This window comes from Polypterus senegalus, chromosome 7, assembly GCF_016835505.1.
Source record: "Polypterus senegalus isolate Bchr_013 chromosome 7, ASM1683550v1, whole genome shotgun sequence".
NCBI lineage: Eukaryota > Metazoa > Chordata > Cladistia > Polypteriformes > Polypteridae > Polypterus > Polypterus senegalus.
Window position 1 is genome coordinate 174624225 of NC_053160.1, and position 22102 is coordinate 174646326.

At 38.6% G+C, this 22102-nt stretch overlaps 1 protein-coding gene across 3 annotated transcripts in view; it reads right to left on the bottom strand.

Annotated features, from left to right (window-relative positions):
- Nucleotides 1-22102, bottom strand: part of klhl2 (kelch-like family member 2) — a 114914-nt gene that overhangs the window by 58046 nt on the left and 34766 nt on the right. For all 3 annotated transcript variants that reach the window (XM_039759627.1, XM_039759626.1, XM_039759625.1), the window contains exons 2-4: nt 12501-12626; nt 4477-4583; nt 437-558 (exon numbers count right to left, since the gene is read on the bottom strand). In XM_039759627.1, the coding sequence (XP_039615561.1) occupies nt 437-558; nt 4477-4583; nt 12501-12626 (355 nt within the window). The remainder of the gene's footprint in view (nt 1-436; nt 559-4476; nt 4584-12500; nt 12627-22102) is intronic.

A 22102-nucleotide genomic window follows, 5' to 3' on the forward strand; every position in this document is an offset into this window, starting at 1 on the left:
ATCAATGCACCCACCAACTAAGACTGAAGCACAATAAAAATAAAACAATGTCTGACCCTAGCAAGAATTTCTATTTTGTCCTCAACAACATTGACCCCTGACAGGCAGAAGTGATGTACTTTACAGCAGCAGCACAAACCTTCATAAAATGGATGTCTTACCTCACTGGTACTCTTGAATCATTCCAATTTGCATTTAATTGTTTAGGTTCATCAGTATAAACATGTTGCCATATCACACATTACTGAAATTTCTAAGCATATTCCACTGCAATAGTTAACAGTCAGAAATACTTCAAAATTCTAAAAACAATGCACAGACCAACAAGATGTTTAACTATCAACAGAATGAATTTAAGCGAAAGTTGAAAAACAAATAAATAACATAACACAAAACACACTAACATACTGGACAAGGGACGATAAAGGACACATACCTGTACATTCTCCTCTGTGACCTGTATTTCAGCAGTATAGACATAGTCAATGAGAATTCCCAGGGTCCAACCGTCCATTTCCTTAATTCGGACACGTTTGGCTTTGCTCTCACTCATCTCACCTACAACGAAAACAGTAATATCAAGCAAAATGCCATTCTAAGCAGTGCTTATTTAAAATAAACTTTAGAATTTAGCAATTTAAAACAACAAGGGGCTACAGGGAATAAATTATGAGGAAAAATCTGAAGAGCCAAGCCTTTTCAGTTTAAGCAAAAGAAGATTAAGACGAGATATGACTGAAGTGTTTTAAATTATGGAGGGAATTAGACCAGTGGATTGAGACTGTGAACAAGGGGACACAGTTGGAAACTTCCATCCATCCATTATCCAACCCGCTATATCCTAACTACAGGGTCACAGGGGTCAATCCCAGCCAACACGGGACGCAAGGCAGGAAACAAACCCCGGGCAGGGCGCCAGCCCACCGCAGGGCACACACCAAGCACACACTAGGGACAATTTAGAATCGCCAATGCACCTAAACTGCATGTCTTTGGACTGTGGGAGGAAACTGGGGTACTCGGAGGAAACCCACGCAGTTGGAAACTTGTTAAGGGTAAATTTCACACAAACATTAGGAAGGTTTTCTTTACACAGAGAACAAGAGACATATAGAATAAGCTACCAAGTAGTGCGGTAGACAGTAGGACTTTAGGGTCTTTCAAAACTTTTACAAGAATTAAGGGGATAGGACTGGCAAGCTTTGTTGGGCTGAATCGACTGCTCTTGTCTTGATTGTTCTAATATTCTAAACTTCTGATAAACGATCTCTTAAACAAAAAACGGAAAGCACTTAGACATGAATAAGCAATTGAATTGTAAATTCGCCTCTCATTGCTCCATTTATATTAATATCTACAACTGGATTATCTCGAGATTATTTACCTGCAGTCTGTAAAACCACACAGACAGTAGGACTTTAGGGACGTTCAAAACTAGACAATGTTTTTTTTACAAGAATTAAGTGGATAAGACTGGCAAGCTTTGTTGAGCTGAATAGCCTATTCTGTCCAGATTGTTCTAATTAATCAGTATACAGTGGTGCTTGAACGTTTGTAAACCCTTTAGAATTTTCTGTATTTCTGCATAAATATGACCTAAAACATCATCAGATTTTCACTCAAGTCCTAAAAGTAGATAAAGAGAAACCAGTTAAACAAATGAGACAAACATATTATACTTGACCATTTATTTATTAAGGAAAATGATCGAATATTACATATTTGTGAGTGGCAAAAATATGTGAACCTTTGCTCAGTATCTGGTGTGACTCCTCTTTGCAGCAATAACTGCAACTAAATGTTTCCGGTAACTTCTGATCATTCCTGCACACCGGCTTGGAGAAATTTTTTAGCCCATTCCTCCATACAGAACAGCTTCAACTCTAGGATGTTGGTGGGTTTTCTCACATTAACTGCTCGCTTCAGGTCCTTCCACAACATTTTGATTGGATTAAGGTCAGGACTTTGACTTGGCCATTCCAAAACATTAATTTTATTCTTCTTTAACCATTCTTTGTTAGAATGACTTGTGTGCTTAGGGTCATTGTCTTGCTGCATGATCCACCTTCTCTTGAGATTCAGTTCATGGACAGATGTCCTGACATTTTCCTTTAGAATTCTCTGATATAATTCAGAATTCATTGTTCCATCAATGAAGGCAAGCCCTCCTGGCCCAGATGCAGTAAAAGAGGCCCAAACCATGATACTACCACCACCACGTTTCACAGATGGGATAAGGTTCTTATGCTGGAATGCAGTGTTTTCCTTTCTCCAAACATAACGCTTTTCACTTAAACCAAAAATTTTTATTTTGGTCTCATCCATCTACAAAACATTCTTCCAATAGCCTTCTGGTTTGTCCACGTGATCTTTAGCAAACTGCAGACAAGCAGCAATTTTTTTTTTTGGAGAACAGTGGCTTTCTCCTTGCAACCCCGCCATGCACACCATTGTTGTTCATTGTTGTCCTGATGGTGGACTCATGAATATGAACAATAGCCAATGTGAGAGAGGCCTTCAGTTGCTTAGAAGTTACCTTGGGGTCCTTTGTGACCTCGCCAACTATTACACGTCTTGCTCTTGGAGTGATCTTTGTTGGTCAACGACTCCTGGGGAGGGTAACAATGGTCTTGAATTTCCTCCATTTGTACACTTTCTGTCTGACTGTGGATTGGTGGAGTCCAAACTCTTTAGAGATGGTTTTGTAACCTTTTCCAGCCTGACGAACATCAACAACTCTTTTTGTGAGGTCCTCAGAAATCTCCTTTGTTCATGCCATGATACACTTCCACAAACATTTGTGGTGAAGAGCAGACTTTGATAGATCCTTGTTCTTTAAATAACACAGGGTGCCCACTCACAGCTGATTGTCATCCCATTGACTGAAAACACCCGACTCGAATTTCACCTTCAAACTAACTGATCGTCCGTGAGGTTCACATGCTTTTGCCACTCACTAATATGTAATATTTGATCATTTTCCTCAATAAATAAATGACCAAGTATAATATTTTTGTCTCATTTGTATAACTGGTTTCTCTTTATTTACTTTTAGGACTTGAGTGAAAATCTGATGATGTTTTAGGCCATATTTATGCAGAAATACAGAAAATTCTAAAGGGTTCACAAACTTTTAAGCACAACTGTACCTGTTCATAATTCCAAAGTGTGAAACCCTCTGTTTAAGCTTTCAGTCAACAAATCATAGATCACTAGAAATGGACCACAATTCATTGGTTAAAAAAATAAACAAATATACCCATATGTACACCAGCTGAACAAATTATTAAAATCACCTGAACACCTGCTTATCCATTCATTTACTATCCCTAATCAGTCTATCATGTATCAGCAACACAATGCATACAATCATGCAGATACAGGTTAGGCGCTTCACAAAATATTCACATCCCACACCAGAATGGGGGGAAAAAAGGTGATCGCAGTGATATAAACCGTGGCCATGATTGTGAGAGTGCCAAACAGGCTGTGTTTCCTGGCCTCCTGGGATTCTCACACACAACAGTCTCTAGAGTTTACTCAGGATGATGCAAAAAACAAAAAGCATCCATTTAGAGGCAATTCTGTGTACGGAAACGCCTTGCTGATGAGTGAAGCTAGAGGAGAATGTCCAGCTGATAGAAAGTCTACGGTAACTCAGATAACAACTCTGTGCAACTCTGGCGAGTAGAAGTGCATCTCAGAATACACAACATAGCAAATCTTGCGGCAGAAAGGCTCCAACTACGGAAGGCCATGCCAGGTTCCTCTCCTGTCCGCCTAGAACAAATAGCCAAGGCTGTAATTGGCATAAGGCTTACTCAAAATGAACAGTTGAAGACTCAAAAAATGTAGCCTGGTGTGTATAATCTGCTCTGCTGCTGAGGCACACCGATGGTAGGGTCAGAATTTATACCCAAAAAGCACACATACCGGTATGCCAGTCCCTTGCAGGGCTCAATTTGCCAAGCCAAGCAGAAAACAAAAGAGTATGCTGCGTGCAATGCAGTATCAGAAACCTATAACTCAAGTGTCAGTTTATCATTAATCCAGCTATTTGCTAAAGACATGGTGAAACAGTGTGATCAGGTGACACAACGGCCAGCGTTCATACTGTGAATAATCGGTGGTTCAGGTGGAGGATGTAAAAAGAGGATAGACATTACTTTATATAGCACATGAAGAAGGACTAAACGTAATTATAAATCACAAGCCAATTATCACTGCCTTCAAGACTGTTTTCAGATTCACAGTAGCTGATGAAGACATTTAACTTTTTTAGTGCAGTTATAATGACAACGGAGTGTTTTGCCAAAGAATAATTCCCGAGGCATCCTTGCACATGTAAACCTCGTTTTTTAATTGACCAGGTTTCTGCCTTAAACAGGTTACTTACCTAACCCTGCTTGTGTGTGCATGTAAACATGGACAATGTAACATACGTAAAAAAAAAGAAAAAAAAATATAATACCATACCTGTAAACATGGCATGGAAGTAAGGGCTACATGCAGCCAAGACCACTCTATGTGCTGCGATCTCCACATCTTCTGCAACAATTGTCACGTCACACAAAAGTTTCTGACTGGAAAAGAGAAACAATCTAATTATAAATTAGTAATCAGAATGCCTAATTAGTCGATAACAACAAGGACTTTTATTTTACTGCTGGAATGAGATTTTCAGTATACTGTACAAGTCAAAGGAAATAAAGAAATGATGGCAGTTTTAAAAGTGGCAACCATAAACCTCAATAAAAGGACAGATGCCTGTGTGTCTGCCTGGTTACTATGTCTTTCTCATTCCAACAGATGGCATACATCACAAACATTTGTAGTAAAGCATTTTATTACTACAAATGTGTGCCAGATGCGCCATCTGTTGGAGTGACAGATGCAATGCATTTTATTACTACATGCATTACAAAATTCACTCCAGTTGATAGTGCAATGCAAACATTAACACTGACATCTATGTTGATTACTTAGAATTCAACATGCGCAAAGCATACAATTATACAACTCAAAATTATATATCGAGCACATCTGTCTCGACTAAAACTCTCCAAAATGTTTCCAGGGCAAGATCCAACCTGCGAACGTTGCAACCAAGCCCCAGCCTCACTAGGTCACATGTTCTGGGCCTGCTCCAAATTAACATTATTCTGGACAAAAATTTTTAATTACCTCTCAGACAGTCTTGGACTCACAATCCCTCCTAACCCATTAACAGCTGTGTTTGGGGTTCTTCCAGAGGGTCTTAAAGTGGAGAAAGACAAACAAATTGTGATTGCATTCACTACACTGTTGGCACGCAGACTTATTCTGATAAACTGGAAGAACCCAAACTCTCCTCTTTTAAGTCAGTGGGAAACTGATGTGTTATATTATTTAAAATTGGAAAAAATCAAATACTCAGTTAGAGGATCTGTGCAGACTTTTTTCAAAACATGGCAGGATCTAATCAGTAATATTTTGAAATGATTTTATAAAGCACAGAGAATTTGTTGATTTAGGTATTTTTAAAAGCCTTAAATTTTACACCGTTTGGCTTGCTCTCTCTCTCAAGGGTGGGGATCGATCTGTTCTTAGCATAATTCTTTTTTTTTGTAAAAACTTGATTGCTATGTATTGATTGTAATAAAATTAATAAATAAATAAAAAAAAAAAGATTTCAACTTGTCTTAGATGAGAAGCACAGCTAGTGTTTAATACGGACAGCTGACTAGATAACGCTGAAATAAGAACAGAAGGAGATTTAATATTCTAACATCTTAATAAAATTACTAATGGTTGAGATATATTTTTGTGTATTTTCAAGTTTTAAAAGCATTTATTAACTTTCAAGATTAGCTACAGTATGTGGTATCTCAATTTAAATTTTTTTTATATTTATTTAGACAATTTAGTTTCTTTAATTACCATGAAAATAACTAATTCATGCATATCATCAGTCCTAATACAAAACATTTTTAATTAAGCACTAGCTAAGATAACACTAACTGGTTATTTAAGCTCATGTTTGTTATGTATTCACCATACCATTGTATACCTACGTATTTGTCCCCCATACAGTACTGACAAATTTGTACAAGTGAACACAACACTTACCATTAATTTAACATCAAATGACATATACAAGAAACACTCATGCATTTGTCAATAGGAGTGGTTACTGAGAAGCTCTGTGACCTAATGTGAAAAACAGTCCTTTAAAGGCGCTTCTCCACTGCATAGTACGGCACGACACGGTTCAGTTCAGCTCACTTTTGGGGGGGTTTTCCACTGGGAACAGTACCTGGTACCTGGTCCTTTTTTTAGTACCACCTCAGACAAGGTTCCAAGCGCGCCGAACCGTTACCAAAACGTGACGTGTAAACTCTGCTGGTCACTGATTGGCCGGAGAAAATCGTCATTACTGCGTCACTGAACTTGCGACACGAGACACAACAGACCCGCACAGCCAGCGAAGGTTCGGATGCACCATTTTGTTTTAACCAAAAATGGCTGTTTTGTGGTCTATTGAGGAAGTACAGACGTTCCTCTAGTTGGTAGCCGAGCGGATCCGCGAGAGCTGGATGAACAGCGGAATGAAAAAGTTTTTCAGGAGGTCGCTAAGCTCTTGGGCGCACATGGCTACCATCGGACTTACAAACAGTGTAGGGACAAGTAAAAAAAAATGAAGAGCGAGCAGTAGAGGCGGCGCAACTATAACGACACGTGAATAATCCCGCCCACTCTAAAGCGGTACTAAACTGCAGTCGAAATGCAAACTGAGCCGAACCAAGGTGAGCTGTACTGAACCGTGCTGTGCCGTACTATGCAGTGGAAAAGCGCCATAATTTAACAGTATGAGTGCCAATTCTCCATTTGCCACAATTCAGGAAGAAAGACAATGGACTGTGCAGGACAGCCGAGGTCTTCAATAAGAACGGTAGGCAACTGAAGGCAGCAGGTGTTGTACGCTGTATGTCTTGGACAGAAGAGTGCTGTCTGCCAATAATATTCTCTTCTGCCTTTACCTCCTTCTGTAGTGCTTTGTGGTCCTCGTCGGTTCAGGTGTTATATCAGGATGTAATGCAGCCAGTGATAACAGATTTCACAGTGCATCTATAGAAGTGAATGCAGATGAAGACATGAGGGCTTTCCTTGGACTTCTATTAAAGACCTTGGTATACCTTCTTGATCACAGCCAAGTTATGTTATAACCAGTTAAAGTGATTCTTGTTGGTTATTATTTACAAAAAGTTAGCAGGATTTTCAACTGTCCTTTTTCTATTATCTTCACCTTCTTTACACCAATGTCATATTACACAACTTATAAACTTGATGACTGCAGTTGCTGATATTGTCATATTACAAGGCAATGAATCTCAGAGTATGACAAATTAGACAACTATACAATGTCTTTGCAGGTCAGTTTCACATTTTGAAAGTATCGCAAGCTCACCCATTTTTCTGACAGCTAATAACATCCTACCTGACAGACCTGGCTCCCAAGGTATAGCAACTATTTTTTTTTTTTCTTTTCTTCTATTCTGCCATGGTGTGTAAAACATACAACATCATACAGATGAGCCTTTCTTCTGTTTGACACATCTAAAACACCCATGTTTCTTATTTGTCTTAGCTGCATTTCATGCACCGTACTTGCAGGTAAACACTCTTTGGTTGTCCGCTCTCAGACACACACACACACACACACACACAACCCTTATGGATTTAAAAATAAATTAAACCTGCTTGAACATTTTACTGACTGGCTGGACTAGGGTGATGGGTATGTCAGACTACATGACTGCCTCCAACTCAATAAGAATTTTTAAAATGAAGTCTACAACTTAAATTTGCCACAAATGTTATGTAATGTGGCACAGCGTTTTGAGGAAAGACACAGTTTTTTCACATTGTTTGTTACCACCTCCATCCATGCATTCCTGGGCCTGTCGTGGTCCCATTCCATATTGCTTACCTCAAAAACTATCAAACCTAGTCATTCTCGGCCATGCACCTCATGTGCCTAACATGACTGCAGTAAATCAATTTCTCCGAACCACAAACTATCTGCTTCCTAACCAATCACTTTCTTAAAAATGCACTCATCCGTCTCTTCCTCGACAACATTACAAACAACAACCATTTGATCGTTGTAATTGGAGTTCTTTTCTAACCTGCTTCCTGATTCATATGGAGGAATATTTCTGACAAAATGAAATAAATAAATAAATGCGTAAATAAATAAAAGTACTGTGAAATGTAAGCATAAATAAATAAATGTGTCATGAAATGAGAGCCTTAATAAATAAATATGTCATGAAATGAGAGCATAAATAAATAAATGTGTCACGAAATATGTTTTTCGTTGCTTATTTATTTATTTCATTTTGTCCGTAACATTCCTGCAAACCGTCATGAAATACGGCTTGAAATAAAACTGTCACTTTCACTCCTCAAAGTTGAGAGGGTGGGCTCTAACACGCCCTCTAGTTACTGATTGGTGAATCGATAGCACAAGAATTAATTAGAAAAATGCTTACTACTGCCGATGAAATGGATTCTGCCAAAGATATTACATTATTTCAGAGAGAATTGAAGATTTATCGGAAGAAATTACAATGTTGGCGGCCCTTTTAGAACTGAGTATTTGACCCTTGTTTTACGAGTATAAAGTCAGTTGCATATTCGCAGCTACTTTTTCAAACAACTGTGCAGCTCTGATCAGTGGTAAAGTTGTTCAGTTCAAAATATTAGTTGGAGCTGCTTTGGGCATTCCATGTCAAAGTACCTAAACTAATACAGCCGTTGCAGCTTACTGTATATCAAACTGGCTCATTCGCCTTGTGATCGTCTTCTCTGATACACCATACAGATCTGCAATCTGTTGTACTTTTAAACCGCATAACAGAAGGTGTTCTATTGACTCAGCTGGAATGTCAAAGGATGGACGTCCAGAGCAGGGTACTGCATCACCTGAACTGGAGTGTAGTAGAGTCTGTTCCACCTGTTCTTTGATAATTTCAAAAACAGTTTCATCTATATCGGAGTCTAAAAGGGCCGCCAACATTGTAATTTCTTCCAATAAATCTTTAGTTCTCGCTCTGAAATACGTAATATCTTCGGCAGAATCCATTTCATCGGCAGTAGTAAGCATTTTTCTAATTAATTCTTGTGCTATTGATTCACCAATCAGTAACTAGAGGGCGTGTTAGAGCCCACCCTCTCAACTTTGAGGAGTGAAAGTGACAGTTTTATTTTAAGCCGTATTTTATGACGGTTTGCAGGAATGTTACGGACAAAATGAAATAAATAAATAAGCAACGAAAAACATATTTCGTGACACATTTATTTATTTATGCTCTCATTTCATGACATATTTATTTATTAAGGCTCTCATTTCATGACACATTTATTTATTTATGCTCACATTTCACAGTACTTATATTTATTTACGCATTTATTTATTTATTTCATCTTGTCCGAAATATTCCTCCATAGATTCAGTTTCATTTGCCTTACCTTATTCCTTTACACAATATCTGGTCATGCATTTCAATGCCACAAAGGGGCCTTCAGAAGGAGGAATGGTAGACAGTTCTTAAAATTCAGGCTACGGCCGCACTACCACGTTTAAATTTAAAAATTACTTTTTTTTTTTTTTTTTAAAACAAATATGATACGTGTCCATACTAGCATTTTAATATTCTTTACCAAAGTTTCCCGTCCACACTAAAATGATCGGAAACACATATGGCACAGACGTTTGCCTACACCAGGCACGTGTGCATTAGCCACCAGCCTAGGAACTCATTCAAAAATGGTAGCAACAGGTAAATTATTTGCCTTTTGTGCATATATAGCATTCAGACTGTACAAAACACAACTTAGATGCATACAGGCAAAAGAACAAACGTCACAAAAAGCAACTCCACTATGTCTACATTACGATTTTCTTCTGTCAATAGTGGCCAGTCTTGGAATGAACATTGCAATGAGCAGGATGCAATCAGGGATGGGGCCACGTAATAGCATGAGCCAATCAAAGAGTGATTAGAGTCTTTGTTTTTTAAAAAACTGGGATTTTCGGACATCCACACTCAAACACAGAGTTGGCGTTTTCACAAATATATGGATCTGGACAGAGTTTTCAAAAGGATCCACTTTCATGGGTTGAAAATGTTGGGGTAATAAGGCCAAACGTTGAAAATGTAGACCAAGGTGTGCATTGTTAAAAGAAAACGTAGTAGTGTGGACAGAGTCTCAGTTAATATGAAGTTTTTGTTAATCACCAATTCCTTTACACTTTAGCTGAGCACATTTTTTCCAGTCTCACTAATTCCACTTTGTAAGACAGCAACCTAGATTATCTCCAAAACTCTGTAGTTGGGCTCAAAGATTTACTGTTCATTGGCTTTAGAACTGCAAAGATGTAGTCTTTTGAGAGTCTTCATGCAATCCTATCTACTTTATCAAAACAATCATGATTCTCCATTACATTACTTCTTTATTATAACGCTCCTGCTGGCATTTTTCTATCAAATCATTCCCATCTTCTAACATTTATTTTGCCATACCAAATCCATTCATCCTTTCATCCTCATTCTGCAGCTAATCTAAAATCTACTGCCTCTTTAGTTTTTTTGTTCCTACACCATTGTTTTCCTAAAATCTGCTTTACTCCTTCATACCTGGCATGTTGTACTCCATGTTTTGCTATTTTTCCCTATCTTTTTAAGTATTTCTGCTTACCCTTGACTGCCCTAAATGCCATCAAAACCCTCTGTGTATGACGAATGTCATCTGCTACTTTCAGCTATTTTAAATTTAACTACTTTTTGAAACCTTATTTACTCTTTCAACCAATGGATCAGCAAATTTTCCTGTTGCATCCTCCTCATTTAGCTTCCAGATCTTCACCATTCAATACAGAATTCCTCCAACTTTTCATTGGTCTGTGCTTTAAAAATATCCTCCTAAAACTTCATGCACATCACTCTATTGTAGGCACGGAGCTGGGCAGTTTGACATTCGTGGCAGAGAGACGGGCGCTGAGCAGGCTCCTGTCAGTCATGGAGAATCCACTGCATCCACTGAACAGGATCATCTCCAGACAGAGGAGGAGCAGCTTCAGCGACAGACTGCTGTCACCGTCCTGCTCAAACCAATAGACTGAGGAGATCGTTCCTTCCTCACACTATGCAACACTTCAATTCCACCCCCGGGGTGTAAACGTTAACATTATAAAAACTGTTATTGTCTGTTATACCTGCATTTTTATCACTCTTTAATTTAATATTGTTCTTTATCAGTATGCTGCTGCTGGAGTATGTGAATTTCCTCTTGGGATTAATAAAGTATCTATCTTCCTTCCTTGGAGCATCACCATATTTTTCACCACTACCTCCATACTAAGCAGAACTCTAGCAAACGTCTTACACTGCCAGATTCATTCATCATGTTCCAAAACCATTTATTCAAACAAAGACATAAAGGGATAAAGTCTATCCCAGAAACCCACCCCGAATGGGACACAAATCCACTGCAGGACACCACTTCCAGCACAAGGCATCATGCAAATTTAGAGTCTTCAATTAACCCAACATTCTTAAATGTGGGATGAGGCAGACAACTGACCAAGAAGAAAACATGTAAATATTACTCTATTTATGCATGAAACTGGACTTTCATTATTATAACTATTCATGGTGGCTCTAAAATCTGTACTAACCCCTACTCTTTCTTCTGTTTCTTTTTCTGGTGTCCTTAACACCACCATCTACTCAAAGCACTGTGATGTTCCAACAGTGATGGATTAAAAGCCAAAAGTCTGCATGACCATCATCATCATCAAGTGTGTCCGTGAGAACCCTAACTACAAAGAGGACTATTTCATTTATGTTAGGTAGAATGCCCAGAGGGGACTGGGCAGTCCCATGGCCTGGAACCCCTGCAGATTTTATTTTTTTCTCCAGCCATCTGGAGTTTTTTTTTCTGTTTTTTTTGTCCTCCCTGGCTATCAGACCTTACTCTTTTATGTTAACTAATGTTGTCTTATTTTAATTTCTTATTTGTCTTTTATTTTTCTTCATTATGTAAAGCACTTTGAGCTACTTTTTTGTATGAAAATGTGCTATATAAATAAATGTTTCTTTGCGGTTAAGAAGCACACTGCGTATTTCAGGAAGAAGAAGAAAAAAAATCTGCTGTACACAGCATCCGTATTAATAAATGCCACTGCACACGCTGGCTTCATGAAGTCCATAGCGCTGTTAATATGGTATTTGCTGACACTGAATATTTGTGTGTCTTTTAGAGTCACTATTGAAGAAATGTTTCTGGTTATGTGACCAACATAAACCGAAAGGAAAAAAAAATGTATAGAAAATGAGTGTGGCATTAAGTTTTAATTATTTGTTAATCCCGTGACCCTAGGAACAAGTCAACCTTTCATACAGGATCTTAAAAAACAAGAATTTCACAAAATGTGCATAAAAATGCTGGCTTACCTGCGTAGCTCATTCATCACTCTAAAAGCTTTTTTCATGTGACGTGGATTCACTGTGACAGGACACTGCTTCTCAGATACATCATCCTTTAGATCATGGGGCTTATGATGGCACAGCTTTGTGCATCTGCAAATAAGCAGAAATCATTACACTTTAATAAGAGAGTTCACATATGATAGAGTGGAACGAGTAGTGTAAAGAAAACACAAACAGTGGACAGTCTGAAGTGAATTAGGGCTGTGCCACCATTACATTTGGAATATTATTGCAGTGTCCGGCAACAACGGACATCAAATAAAGAACATTTTTCTGAAGTAAATAATGACATTTAGCTGTACTTTGAAGGATATGAGATTCCTCTAATCTGGGTAATTAACAGATTACTGTATATTGCTAGATCTAACATTGAATTATTTGGTTCACCTCTCCAAGGAGGCTTGCAACATTTAAGAGGTACAGTTAGTTACAGTTCTTCTTTTTTGTGTGTGTGTGTGTTTGTTTTTCCATTTAGAGCACAGGCAGGTGAAGTGACTTGCTCATGGCCGCGCGGCGTCAGTAGCAGGATCTGAAAACAACAAGCTCAGAGCTTGAAGTCCAGTGCTTTAACCGCAATGCCATTCTAACCGTTACTGTTTCATGCAGGACCACATCTCGTTGCTGAAAATATAACTGTGTGTATTGATTGACATTCCCCTCAAAAAAAAAAAAAAAAAAACTAACATCTAGCTGAAAATATTTCTTTTAACAATTACTAACTGCATAGCCATAGGCAATTTTCCAAGGTGCGTACGCTCCGGCTGATTAATTTCTTCAGTAAAGCAGACTGTGCTAGAGAAAAGACAGGCACTGGAATGAGCACAAGCAGGGAGAAAACAGCAGACAGCAGCTTCACCACACTCACATGATCCGAACCATTAAAAGTCTGCAGACTTTAAGAGACAAGACATGCAGGGAGCAGTGGGAAGAATTCGCTTCAGCACATTACATCAATTGGTTACAGTGTGAGGAACCATTTCTAAATTAGTTAAGGTCAAAGTGGGGTCCTGCAGGGGTCAGCGAATGTCCTGCTTCTCTTTTTACACAGCATTCTAAAATCTGCTTAATTCAAGTCAGGATCATTGGTAGCCACAGCATATCCAGGCAGTACTAGGTGTAAGGTAGGGGCTGGTCCTGGACAGAGCACTCGTCCCTTTATTTATTCAGAAGGATGCATTTTCTTTTTTACAGAAGCTCAAGAAATAAATAAAATATTATTAAATTATAACAACAACAGCAACCACACCTCCTCAAATACACACCAGAATGATGAAAACTAAAAAAGAAAAAGAACTTCTGACTAGGCTAAAGATTAAAAGAGCTGTCACAGTCAAACTGAGGCATTATAAAAGCGTTTTGCTCTTGGTATTGAGCAGCCCCTTCACCATTTTTTCTTGACACACTTGTGCTGAAAAATTTGTTGATTGGAAGTCCTCAGTGTTGGTATGTCAGAGATAAGATGTGCAGCATTGTTCATAATGGCACTCGGTTTGGTCTTCATTCTCTCCTTCATCCCATAACTTGGTCTGCCTTTTTAATTAACTTGTTCATTCAGGGATTCCTGCTTGAAATGATGTTACCAGCCGAGCACACCACAACACAGAAAAATCGCACTGGCCATCACAGTGAATGAGGCACATTACCAGCATTGTGTATGAACGTTAGTTACAGCACTACGGCCATGTGGCGTGGTTCCCCGAGGGAGATCGCGCTTGTTGTTGAGGACCCGAGTGGCTGGACCAGGTCAAGGGGTCGCCCACGTAACACCTGGCTGCGGCAGAAAAAGGGTCATTTCCGGAGGGTGGGACTGGACTGTGCGTCTGCCTGGGGGGTTGCCAACTGGGATCCCGAGCTGTTTTTTCATGTAGTGGGTGCGGCAATACACTGTACCAGTGCATGCTCCCCAACTTGACTGGACTACCCAAATTAAAGTAGCACAGTCACCTAATAAAAAAGTAAAGAATCTGCTCTGCTCTTTCTTATATAGCTCCTCTGTCTTACCATTCCAACCTGTTGTTGATGTGGACCACAAAGTACCTATAGGAGTACACCACCTCTACATCCATCCTTGAATAGTGACTGGACATAGAGGATCTGGCGAGGTGTGGTGAAAGTCAATGACCAGTTTTGGTTTTCCTGATTTTAAATTGCAAACAGTTCTTTCTGCACCAGGTAACAAAGTTCTCTACCTGACTCCTCTCCTCTGTCTCACCCTCTTTATCAATACACCTCATAAGTGCAGAACCATCTGATAATTTCTGCAAGTGACCTGCTGTTATATTTATAATCTGAGGTGAACAGAGTGACAAGAAAAGGAATTTTCCTTACGGTTCTCAACTGTTACCCCCAACCAAGTCAGAGGCACAGACCTTGAGTCTCATATATTACGGTCTACCCGACAGATAATCCATTCATTATCCAGGACATCATAGGCTCATCCATCTGCATATCTCTGAGTTTACCCCTGAAAAAAGATGGCTGGACGGTATCAAAGGCACTGGAGAAAGTTAAAAAACCATCATCGTCACAGTGCTACAAAAATCGCAGCAGGTATGAAACCACAATGGTGGACGAAATGCTCCAAAAAAATCAACAGGAATTGATGGCAGAATCAGATCCGGTGTCTCAGGGTGTAAAAAAAAAAAAAAAAAAGTTGGAAAATTATCAGAATTGATGCAGAAAATCGAACTGAGAGGAGAAGGAGGGGAAAAAAAAGACAAGTTTGAAAACTGTGATCTACACAACACAAATCAAAGAGGTTATGTTCCTGGGTGGTCAAAAGTTCAAACTCTTGAAAACAAAGTATTGAGGACTCGTAATATATAAAAAAATGTAATGTCCCTCCCTTTCAAAGATCCGAGAGGACAGTGGGAAAGAATCCCTCACTCAAAATCTCAGAAAAGGAGTGGAAGGCAGCAATGCACACAATTCACTCGAGCTCCATATGCACAAAGCATACAATTATTCAAATTAAAATTATATATATATCGAGTGCATCTGTCTCGTTTACAATTGTCCAAAAATGTTTCCAGGATCCAACCTGCGAACATTGCAATCAAGTTCCAGACTCACTGGACCACATGTCTTGGGCCTGCACCAAGTTAACATCATTCTGGACCAAAATCTTTAAATGCCACTCAGACAGCCTGGGCATCACAATCCCTCTTAACCCATTAACAGCTGTGTTTGGTGGACTCCCAGATGGGCTTAAAGTGGAGAAGGACAAACAAACTCTAAATGCCTTTATTTCACTACTAGATGAAATACCAGGCGTTGCCCAGGAGGTAAATAAAGTTTTTTTTTTTTTTATTATATTTTTCTCACAAAATTAAAAAAAAAAACAAAAGACACCTTTAAAAATAAAAATAAATTAAAAAACAATGAAGACTCACTAATGTGTTTGTCTTGCCATCTTGTGTGTATGTTATCATCTAATTGACGCTTGGAACCAGCCAACTCTATTTAATTTGAAAAGCAACAGGGGCGCGGTGGCGCTCAAAACATACAAAATACTGGCAGTCGCCTCCAATTCGCCCTCTGGTGGTCGTTCCAAATGTCAACTTGATGATAACATGCATACATGACTGCAAGATCACCACCCACCCTACCCAGAAGGGGGTAGGTTAGGATTGATTTCACCCTACAGTATTTTAAGTCAACCAATGAGGAACATGTGTACCAAATGTCATGAAAATCGCTCCAGCTGTTCAGAAGTGATGCTCTGGAACATACATACACACCCACATACATTGACTATATATATATATATATATATATACATATATATATATATATATATATACGTATATGATTGGCATTATACCTTATTTTGCTTAACTGGAAGAATCCTAATGCACTTCTTTTAAGTCAGTGAGTAACTGATCTTATATATTATCTGAAATTGGAAAAAAATCCAATTCTCACTTGGAGGATCTGTACAAAACTTGGCAGGATCTGATCAATAACATTTTAGAATACACATTTAAATTGAGAAAGCGGATTCTATCTCCTCTTTTTTTATTCTATTTATTTTTATTCATCTATTTATTTATATATTTTTACTGTTATTAAAGTTTTATTCTGCTGACCTAGCTCTCTTTCTCATGGGTGGGGGTCAATTGATTTCGAACCTAGTTTTATTAAACTTGACTTGCTTATATGGGATGTTATTTTAATAAAATTAATAAAATGTTATATATATATATATATATATATATATATATATATATATATATATATATATATATATATATATATATATAAATAAAAATATATATATACTAGCAAAATACCCGCGTACTTGTGAGAAGTAGTGTGTTAAAGAAGTAATGAAAAACAAAAGGAAAAATCTTGAAAATAACGTAACATGATTGTCAATGTAATTGTTTTGTCACTGTTATGAGTGTTGCTGTTATATATATATATATATATATATATATATATATATATATATATATATATATGACACACAGTGTATATATATATATATATACACACACAGTGGTGTGAAAAACTATTTGCCCCCTTCCTAATTTCTTATTCTTTTGCAGGTTTGTCACACAAAATGTTTCTGATCATCAAACACATTTAACCATTAGTCAAATATAACACAAGTAAACACAAAATGCAGTTTTAAATGATGGTTTTATTATTTAGGAGAAAAAAATCCAAACCTACATGGCCCTGTGTGAAAAAGTAATTGCCCCTGAACCTAATAACTGGTTGGGCCACCCTTAGCAGCAATAACTGCAATCAAGCGTTTGCGATAACTTGCAATGAGTCTTTTACAGCGCTCTGGAGGAATTTTGGCCCACTCATCTTTGCAGAATTGTTGTAATTCAGCTTTATTTGAGGGTTTTCTAGCATGAACCGCCTTTTTAAGGTCATGCCATAGCATCTCAATTGAATTCAGGTCAGGACTTTGACTAGGCCACTCCAAAGTCTTCATTTTGTTTTTCTTCAGCCATTCAGAGGTGGATTTGCTGGTGTGTTTTGGGTCATTGTCCTGTTGCAGCACCCAAAATCGCTTCAGCTTGAGTTGATGAACAGATGGCCGGACATTCTCCTTCAGGATTTTTGGTAGACAGTAGAATTCATGGTTCCATCTATCACAGCAAGCCTTCCAGGTCCTGAAGCAGCAAAACAACCCCAGACCATCACACTACCACCACCATATTTTACTGTTGGTATGATGTTCTTTTTCTGAAATGCTGTGTTCATTTTACGCCAGATGTAATGGGACATTTGCCTTCCAAAAACTTCAACTTTTGTCTCATCAGTCCACAAGGTATTTTCCCAAAAGTCTTGGCAATCATTGAGATGTTTCTTAGCAAAATTGAGACGAGCCCTAATGTTCTTTTGCTTAACAGTGGTTTGCGTCTTGGAAATCTGCCATGCAGGCCGTTTTTGCCCAGTCTCTTTCTTATGGTGGAGTCGTGAACACTGACCTTAATTGGGGCAAGTGAGGCCTGCAGTTCTTTAGATGTTGTCCTGGGGTCTTTTGTGACCTCTCGGATGAGTCGTCTCTGCGCTCTTGGGGTAATTTTGGTCGGCCGGCCACTCCTGGGAAGGTTCACCACTGTTCCATGTTTTTGCCATTTGTGGATAATGGCTCTCACTGTGGTTCGCTGGAGTCCCAAAGCTTTAGAAATGGCTTTATAACCTTTACCAGACTGATAGATCTCAATGACTTCTGTTCTCATTTGTTCCTGAATTTCTTTGGATCTTGGCATGATGTCTAGCTTTTGAGGTGCTCTTGGTCTACTTCTCTGTGTCAGGCAGCTCCTATTTAAGTGATTTCTTGATTGAAACAGGTGTGGCAGTAATCAGACCTGGGGGTGGCTACGGAAATTGAACTCAGGTGTGATACACCACAGTTAGGTTTTTTTTTTATAAAGGGGGCAATTACTTTTTCACACAGGGCCACGTAGGTTTGGATTTGTTTTCTCCCTAAATAATAAAAACCATCATTTAAAAACTGCATTTTGTGTTTACTTGTCTTATATTTGACTAATGGTTAAATGTGTTTGATGATCAGAAACATTTTGTGTGACAAACATGCAAAAGAATAAGAAATCAGGAAGGGGGCAAATAGTTTTTCACACCACTGTATATCTGTATATATCTATATACAGTATATCTATATATCTATGTATATCTCTCTATATATATATATATATATATATATCTCTATATATATATATATATATATCTCTATATATATATATATATATATCTCTATATATATATATATATATCTCTATATATATATATATATATCTCTACACACACACACACACATTATATCTCTATCTATATCTATATCAATATCTATATATCTATCTATATCTATATCTCTCTCCCTCTCTCTCTAGATATATATAGATAAAAAACCTCCCTTCGCAGCGGCGAAGTACTGCCTTAAATGTTTTATTACGAAGAAAATTAAACCTTTTTAAACTGAGGGAAAATATACCAATAATTATTTGTTAAGGATCTCTTTGTATACCACATTGTCAGTTCAGCCCTCCGGTTGTAATATTACCAAGCTGTTCGCGGACCTTACTCTTGAGCATGTAACTTACAGTTGGCCATGTGAACAGTAATCTTGTTTCAAATCTCACAGCTTGGATTGCTGCAGTCATAATCGGTTTGAGTTTCATGGTTTGTTTCAGTTACGACAGCATATGTAGGACTTTTGTTGAAGTGACATTCGGCATCTGTCAAGCGTTTTAAGTATACAACCGGTTTCATCGATAACTTTACATCCAGCTTTTGAGAGTTTAAACATTCATAAACATCAAAGTGTCCACTACTGAAATCGTCACCTGTGAATCTAAGATGTTTAAGAGGCATTGGTGGTTGTCCAAAGGTGTAAAATATTTGGCCATTTCGGTACACTTGAAAGTGACAAACGAACAATTCAGCGGCAGCCATCAACTCACATGCAGAACCATAGGTGAAGGGCTTAAGCATTTCACTCTTCTAGTGCTCCTGTGCAGTATAATTATCTCCTGTACCGTCATTCAATACATAAGACACAATGTTCCTCCGGATATCAAGAGTGAGCCTGATATGGCCGTGAAATATGTAACAAAGAGAATGGAAAAGGTAGCTGCCATCTCCGGGCATGGAAACCACTCGGTAAGTGACAGTTCTTTGATCGATGGTGATCACCTCGATAGACACGTTAATGCGGGTACGGTTGGAATGATAAAGGAAATGGGTACCTTAACAATGTAAAGTAAGTCTAAAATACCTACACAATAACTATAATCGTAATAAATGAACAATAAAACAGCGGAGAAGCCGTGGATTAAATAAAAAGGCTGTAGTTATCAGCAGGGAGACATGAATCCCGTGGCGAAGCAAGGAAGGGAATGTAGAGACTGGAGCGACGGACGGCCTTATATAGGCAGGCAGCCAACAACGTGGGAGGTGTTGGGATGGGGGACCTAATGCCGCCTCACACAGTGACTGAGCTGCAGGCTATGGACGTATATATGTACATATAAGTAGGATTCAGTTAGTGTTGGGAACCCGCGTACCGAATTTCTTGAAGATGGGCCCATAAGTAACAAAGACTGTTGAAAAGTTCAATATGGCGGCCGACAGTGGCATCATACCACCGAAATAAGTACCAAATTTCAGCCTTCTACCTACACGGGAATTTGGAGAGTTAGTGACGTTGAAAAGTTCAATATGGAGGCTGACAGTGGCAACATACCACTGAAATAAGTATGTACATTAGTTTCAGTTAGCGCAGGGAAGCCGCCTACCAAATTTTGTGAAGATGGGGCCATAAATAAGAAAGTTCAACATGACGGACGTTGTCGACCGTTATGACCGTTATGCGTAGAATTTCGAAATGAAACCTGCTTAACTTTTGTAAGTAATCTGTAAGGAATGAACCTGCCAAATTTCAGCCTTCTACCTACACGGGAAGTTGGAGAATTAGTGACATTGGAAACTTCAACATGGCGGCCGACAGTGGCGTCATACCATCGAAATAAATACGTACATCGGTTTTGGTTAGCACAGGGAAGCCGCCTACCAAATTTCATGAAGATGGGGCCATAAATAAGAAAGTTCAACATGGCGGACGTTGTCGACTGTTATCGACCATTATGACCGTTACGTGTAGAATTTCGAAATGAAAAGAACTTTTGTAAGGAAGCTGTAAGGAATGAGCTTGCCAAATTTCAGCCTTCTACCTACACGGGAACTTGGAGAATTAGTGATGAGTCAGTGAGGGCTTTGCCTTTTATTAGTATAGATAATTAATAAATAAATTAAATTATATATATATATATAATTTATTTATTAATTATCTATACTAATAAAAGACAAAGCCCTCACTCACTCACTCACTCACTCACTGACTCACTCACTCACTCACTCATCACTAATTCTCCAACTTCCCGTGTGGGTGGAAGGCTGAAATTTGGCAGGTTCATTCCTTACAGCTTCCTTACAAAAGTTGGGCAGGTTTTATTCGAAATTCTACGCGTAATGGTCATAACTGGAAGCTGTTTTTCTCAATTTACTGTAATGGAGATGAGCTTGAACGCCGTGGGGGCGGAGTTTCGTGTGACATCATCACGCCTCCCACGTAATCACGCAGTACATAGAAAACCAGGAAGACCTCCAAAAAAGCGCTGAAGAAAACATGCATTATATAATTGAGAAGGCAGCGAAACAATAAGAAGCGAGCGAATGACATATACAACCATATTCATGAGTTCTGCTACTTCAGAAACAAAGCACGATGTAAATCTACACTTTAAATTAAGTTCATAGACAGGCTGTCGCTGGCGTTTGTAATTTAGTGCCTGCCCATATAAGGCCGTCCGTCAGCGGCAATCCAATAGCAAACTCCACTAAATATTCACGGGTGAAGGACTGTGCTTATGCAGAGGAAGATGAGATGGTCAGGGTGGTGTTTGACACAAACTCAGCGAAACTGCGAGAGAAAGGACTAAGGTAACATTAAATACAGCCATGGACATAGCACGAGATGGCACCAGCACAGCTGGGAACCTTCGATGCATGTACACCGAGCGGCTCACGTGAACTGACGCAGTGCACAGATAAAAAGCAACAGTTCCAAAGAGCTGAACAAAACCGAATTACACAATTGAAAAGGCAGCAAAAATATGAAGCGTCTGATACATACAAGCATATTCATAAATCCAGCTACTGCGGAAACAAAGCACACGTGGAAAAGTCAATGTCCCGCTAAAGGAAGACAGTGTAAAAAACCCGTGCATGCAGTGTGTCAGGTCTCAGATAAAGAAGAAGACGAGCTGTTTATTGATGCAGTAAGAAACGAATCGATGAATGAAACCTGTCATCTTTACAGCGATTGACAAACACGGAATGTAACTTGAACACAACACATCCTACAAATACGAACCTGATTGAAAGAAATAATGATAATCAAATCCTTGATGACAGCAACACTCAGTAACACTCACAAAACAAATACTGTATATTGACAGTCATGTTACGTTATTTTTAAAATGTTCCCTTTTCTTTTCTAGCTTTTTTAACACACTACTTCTCCG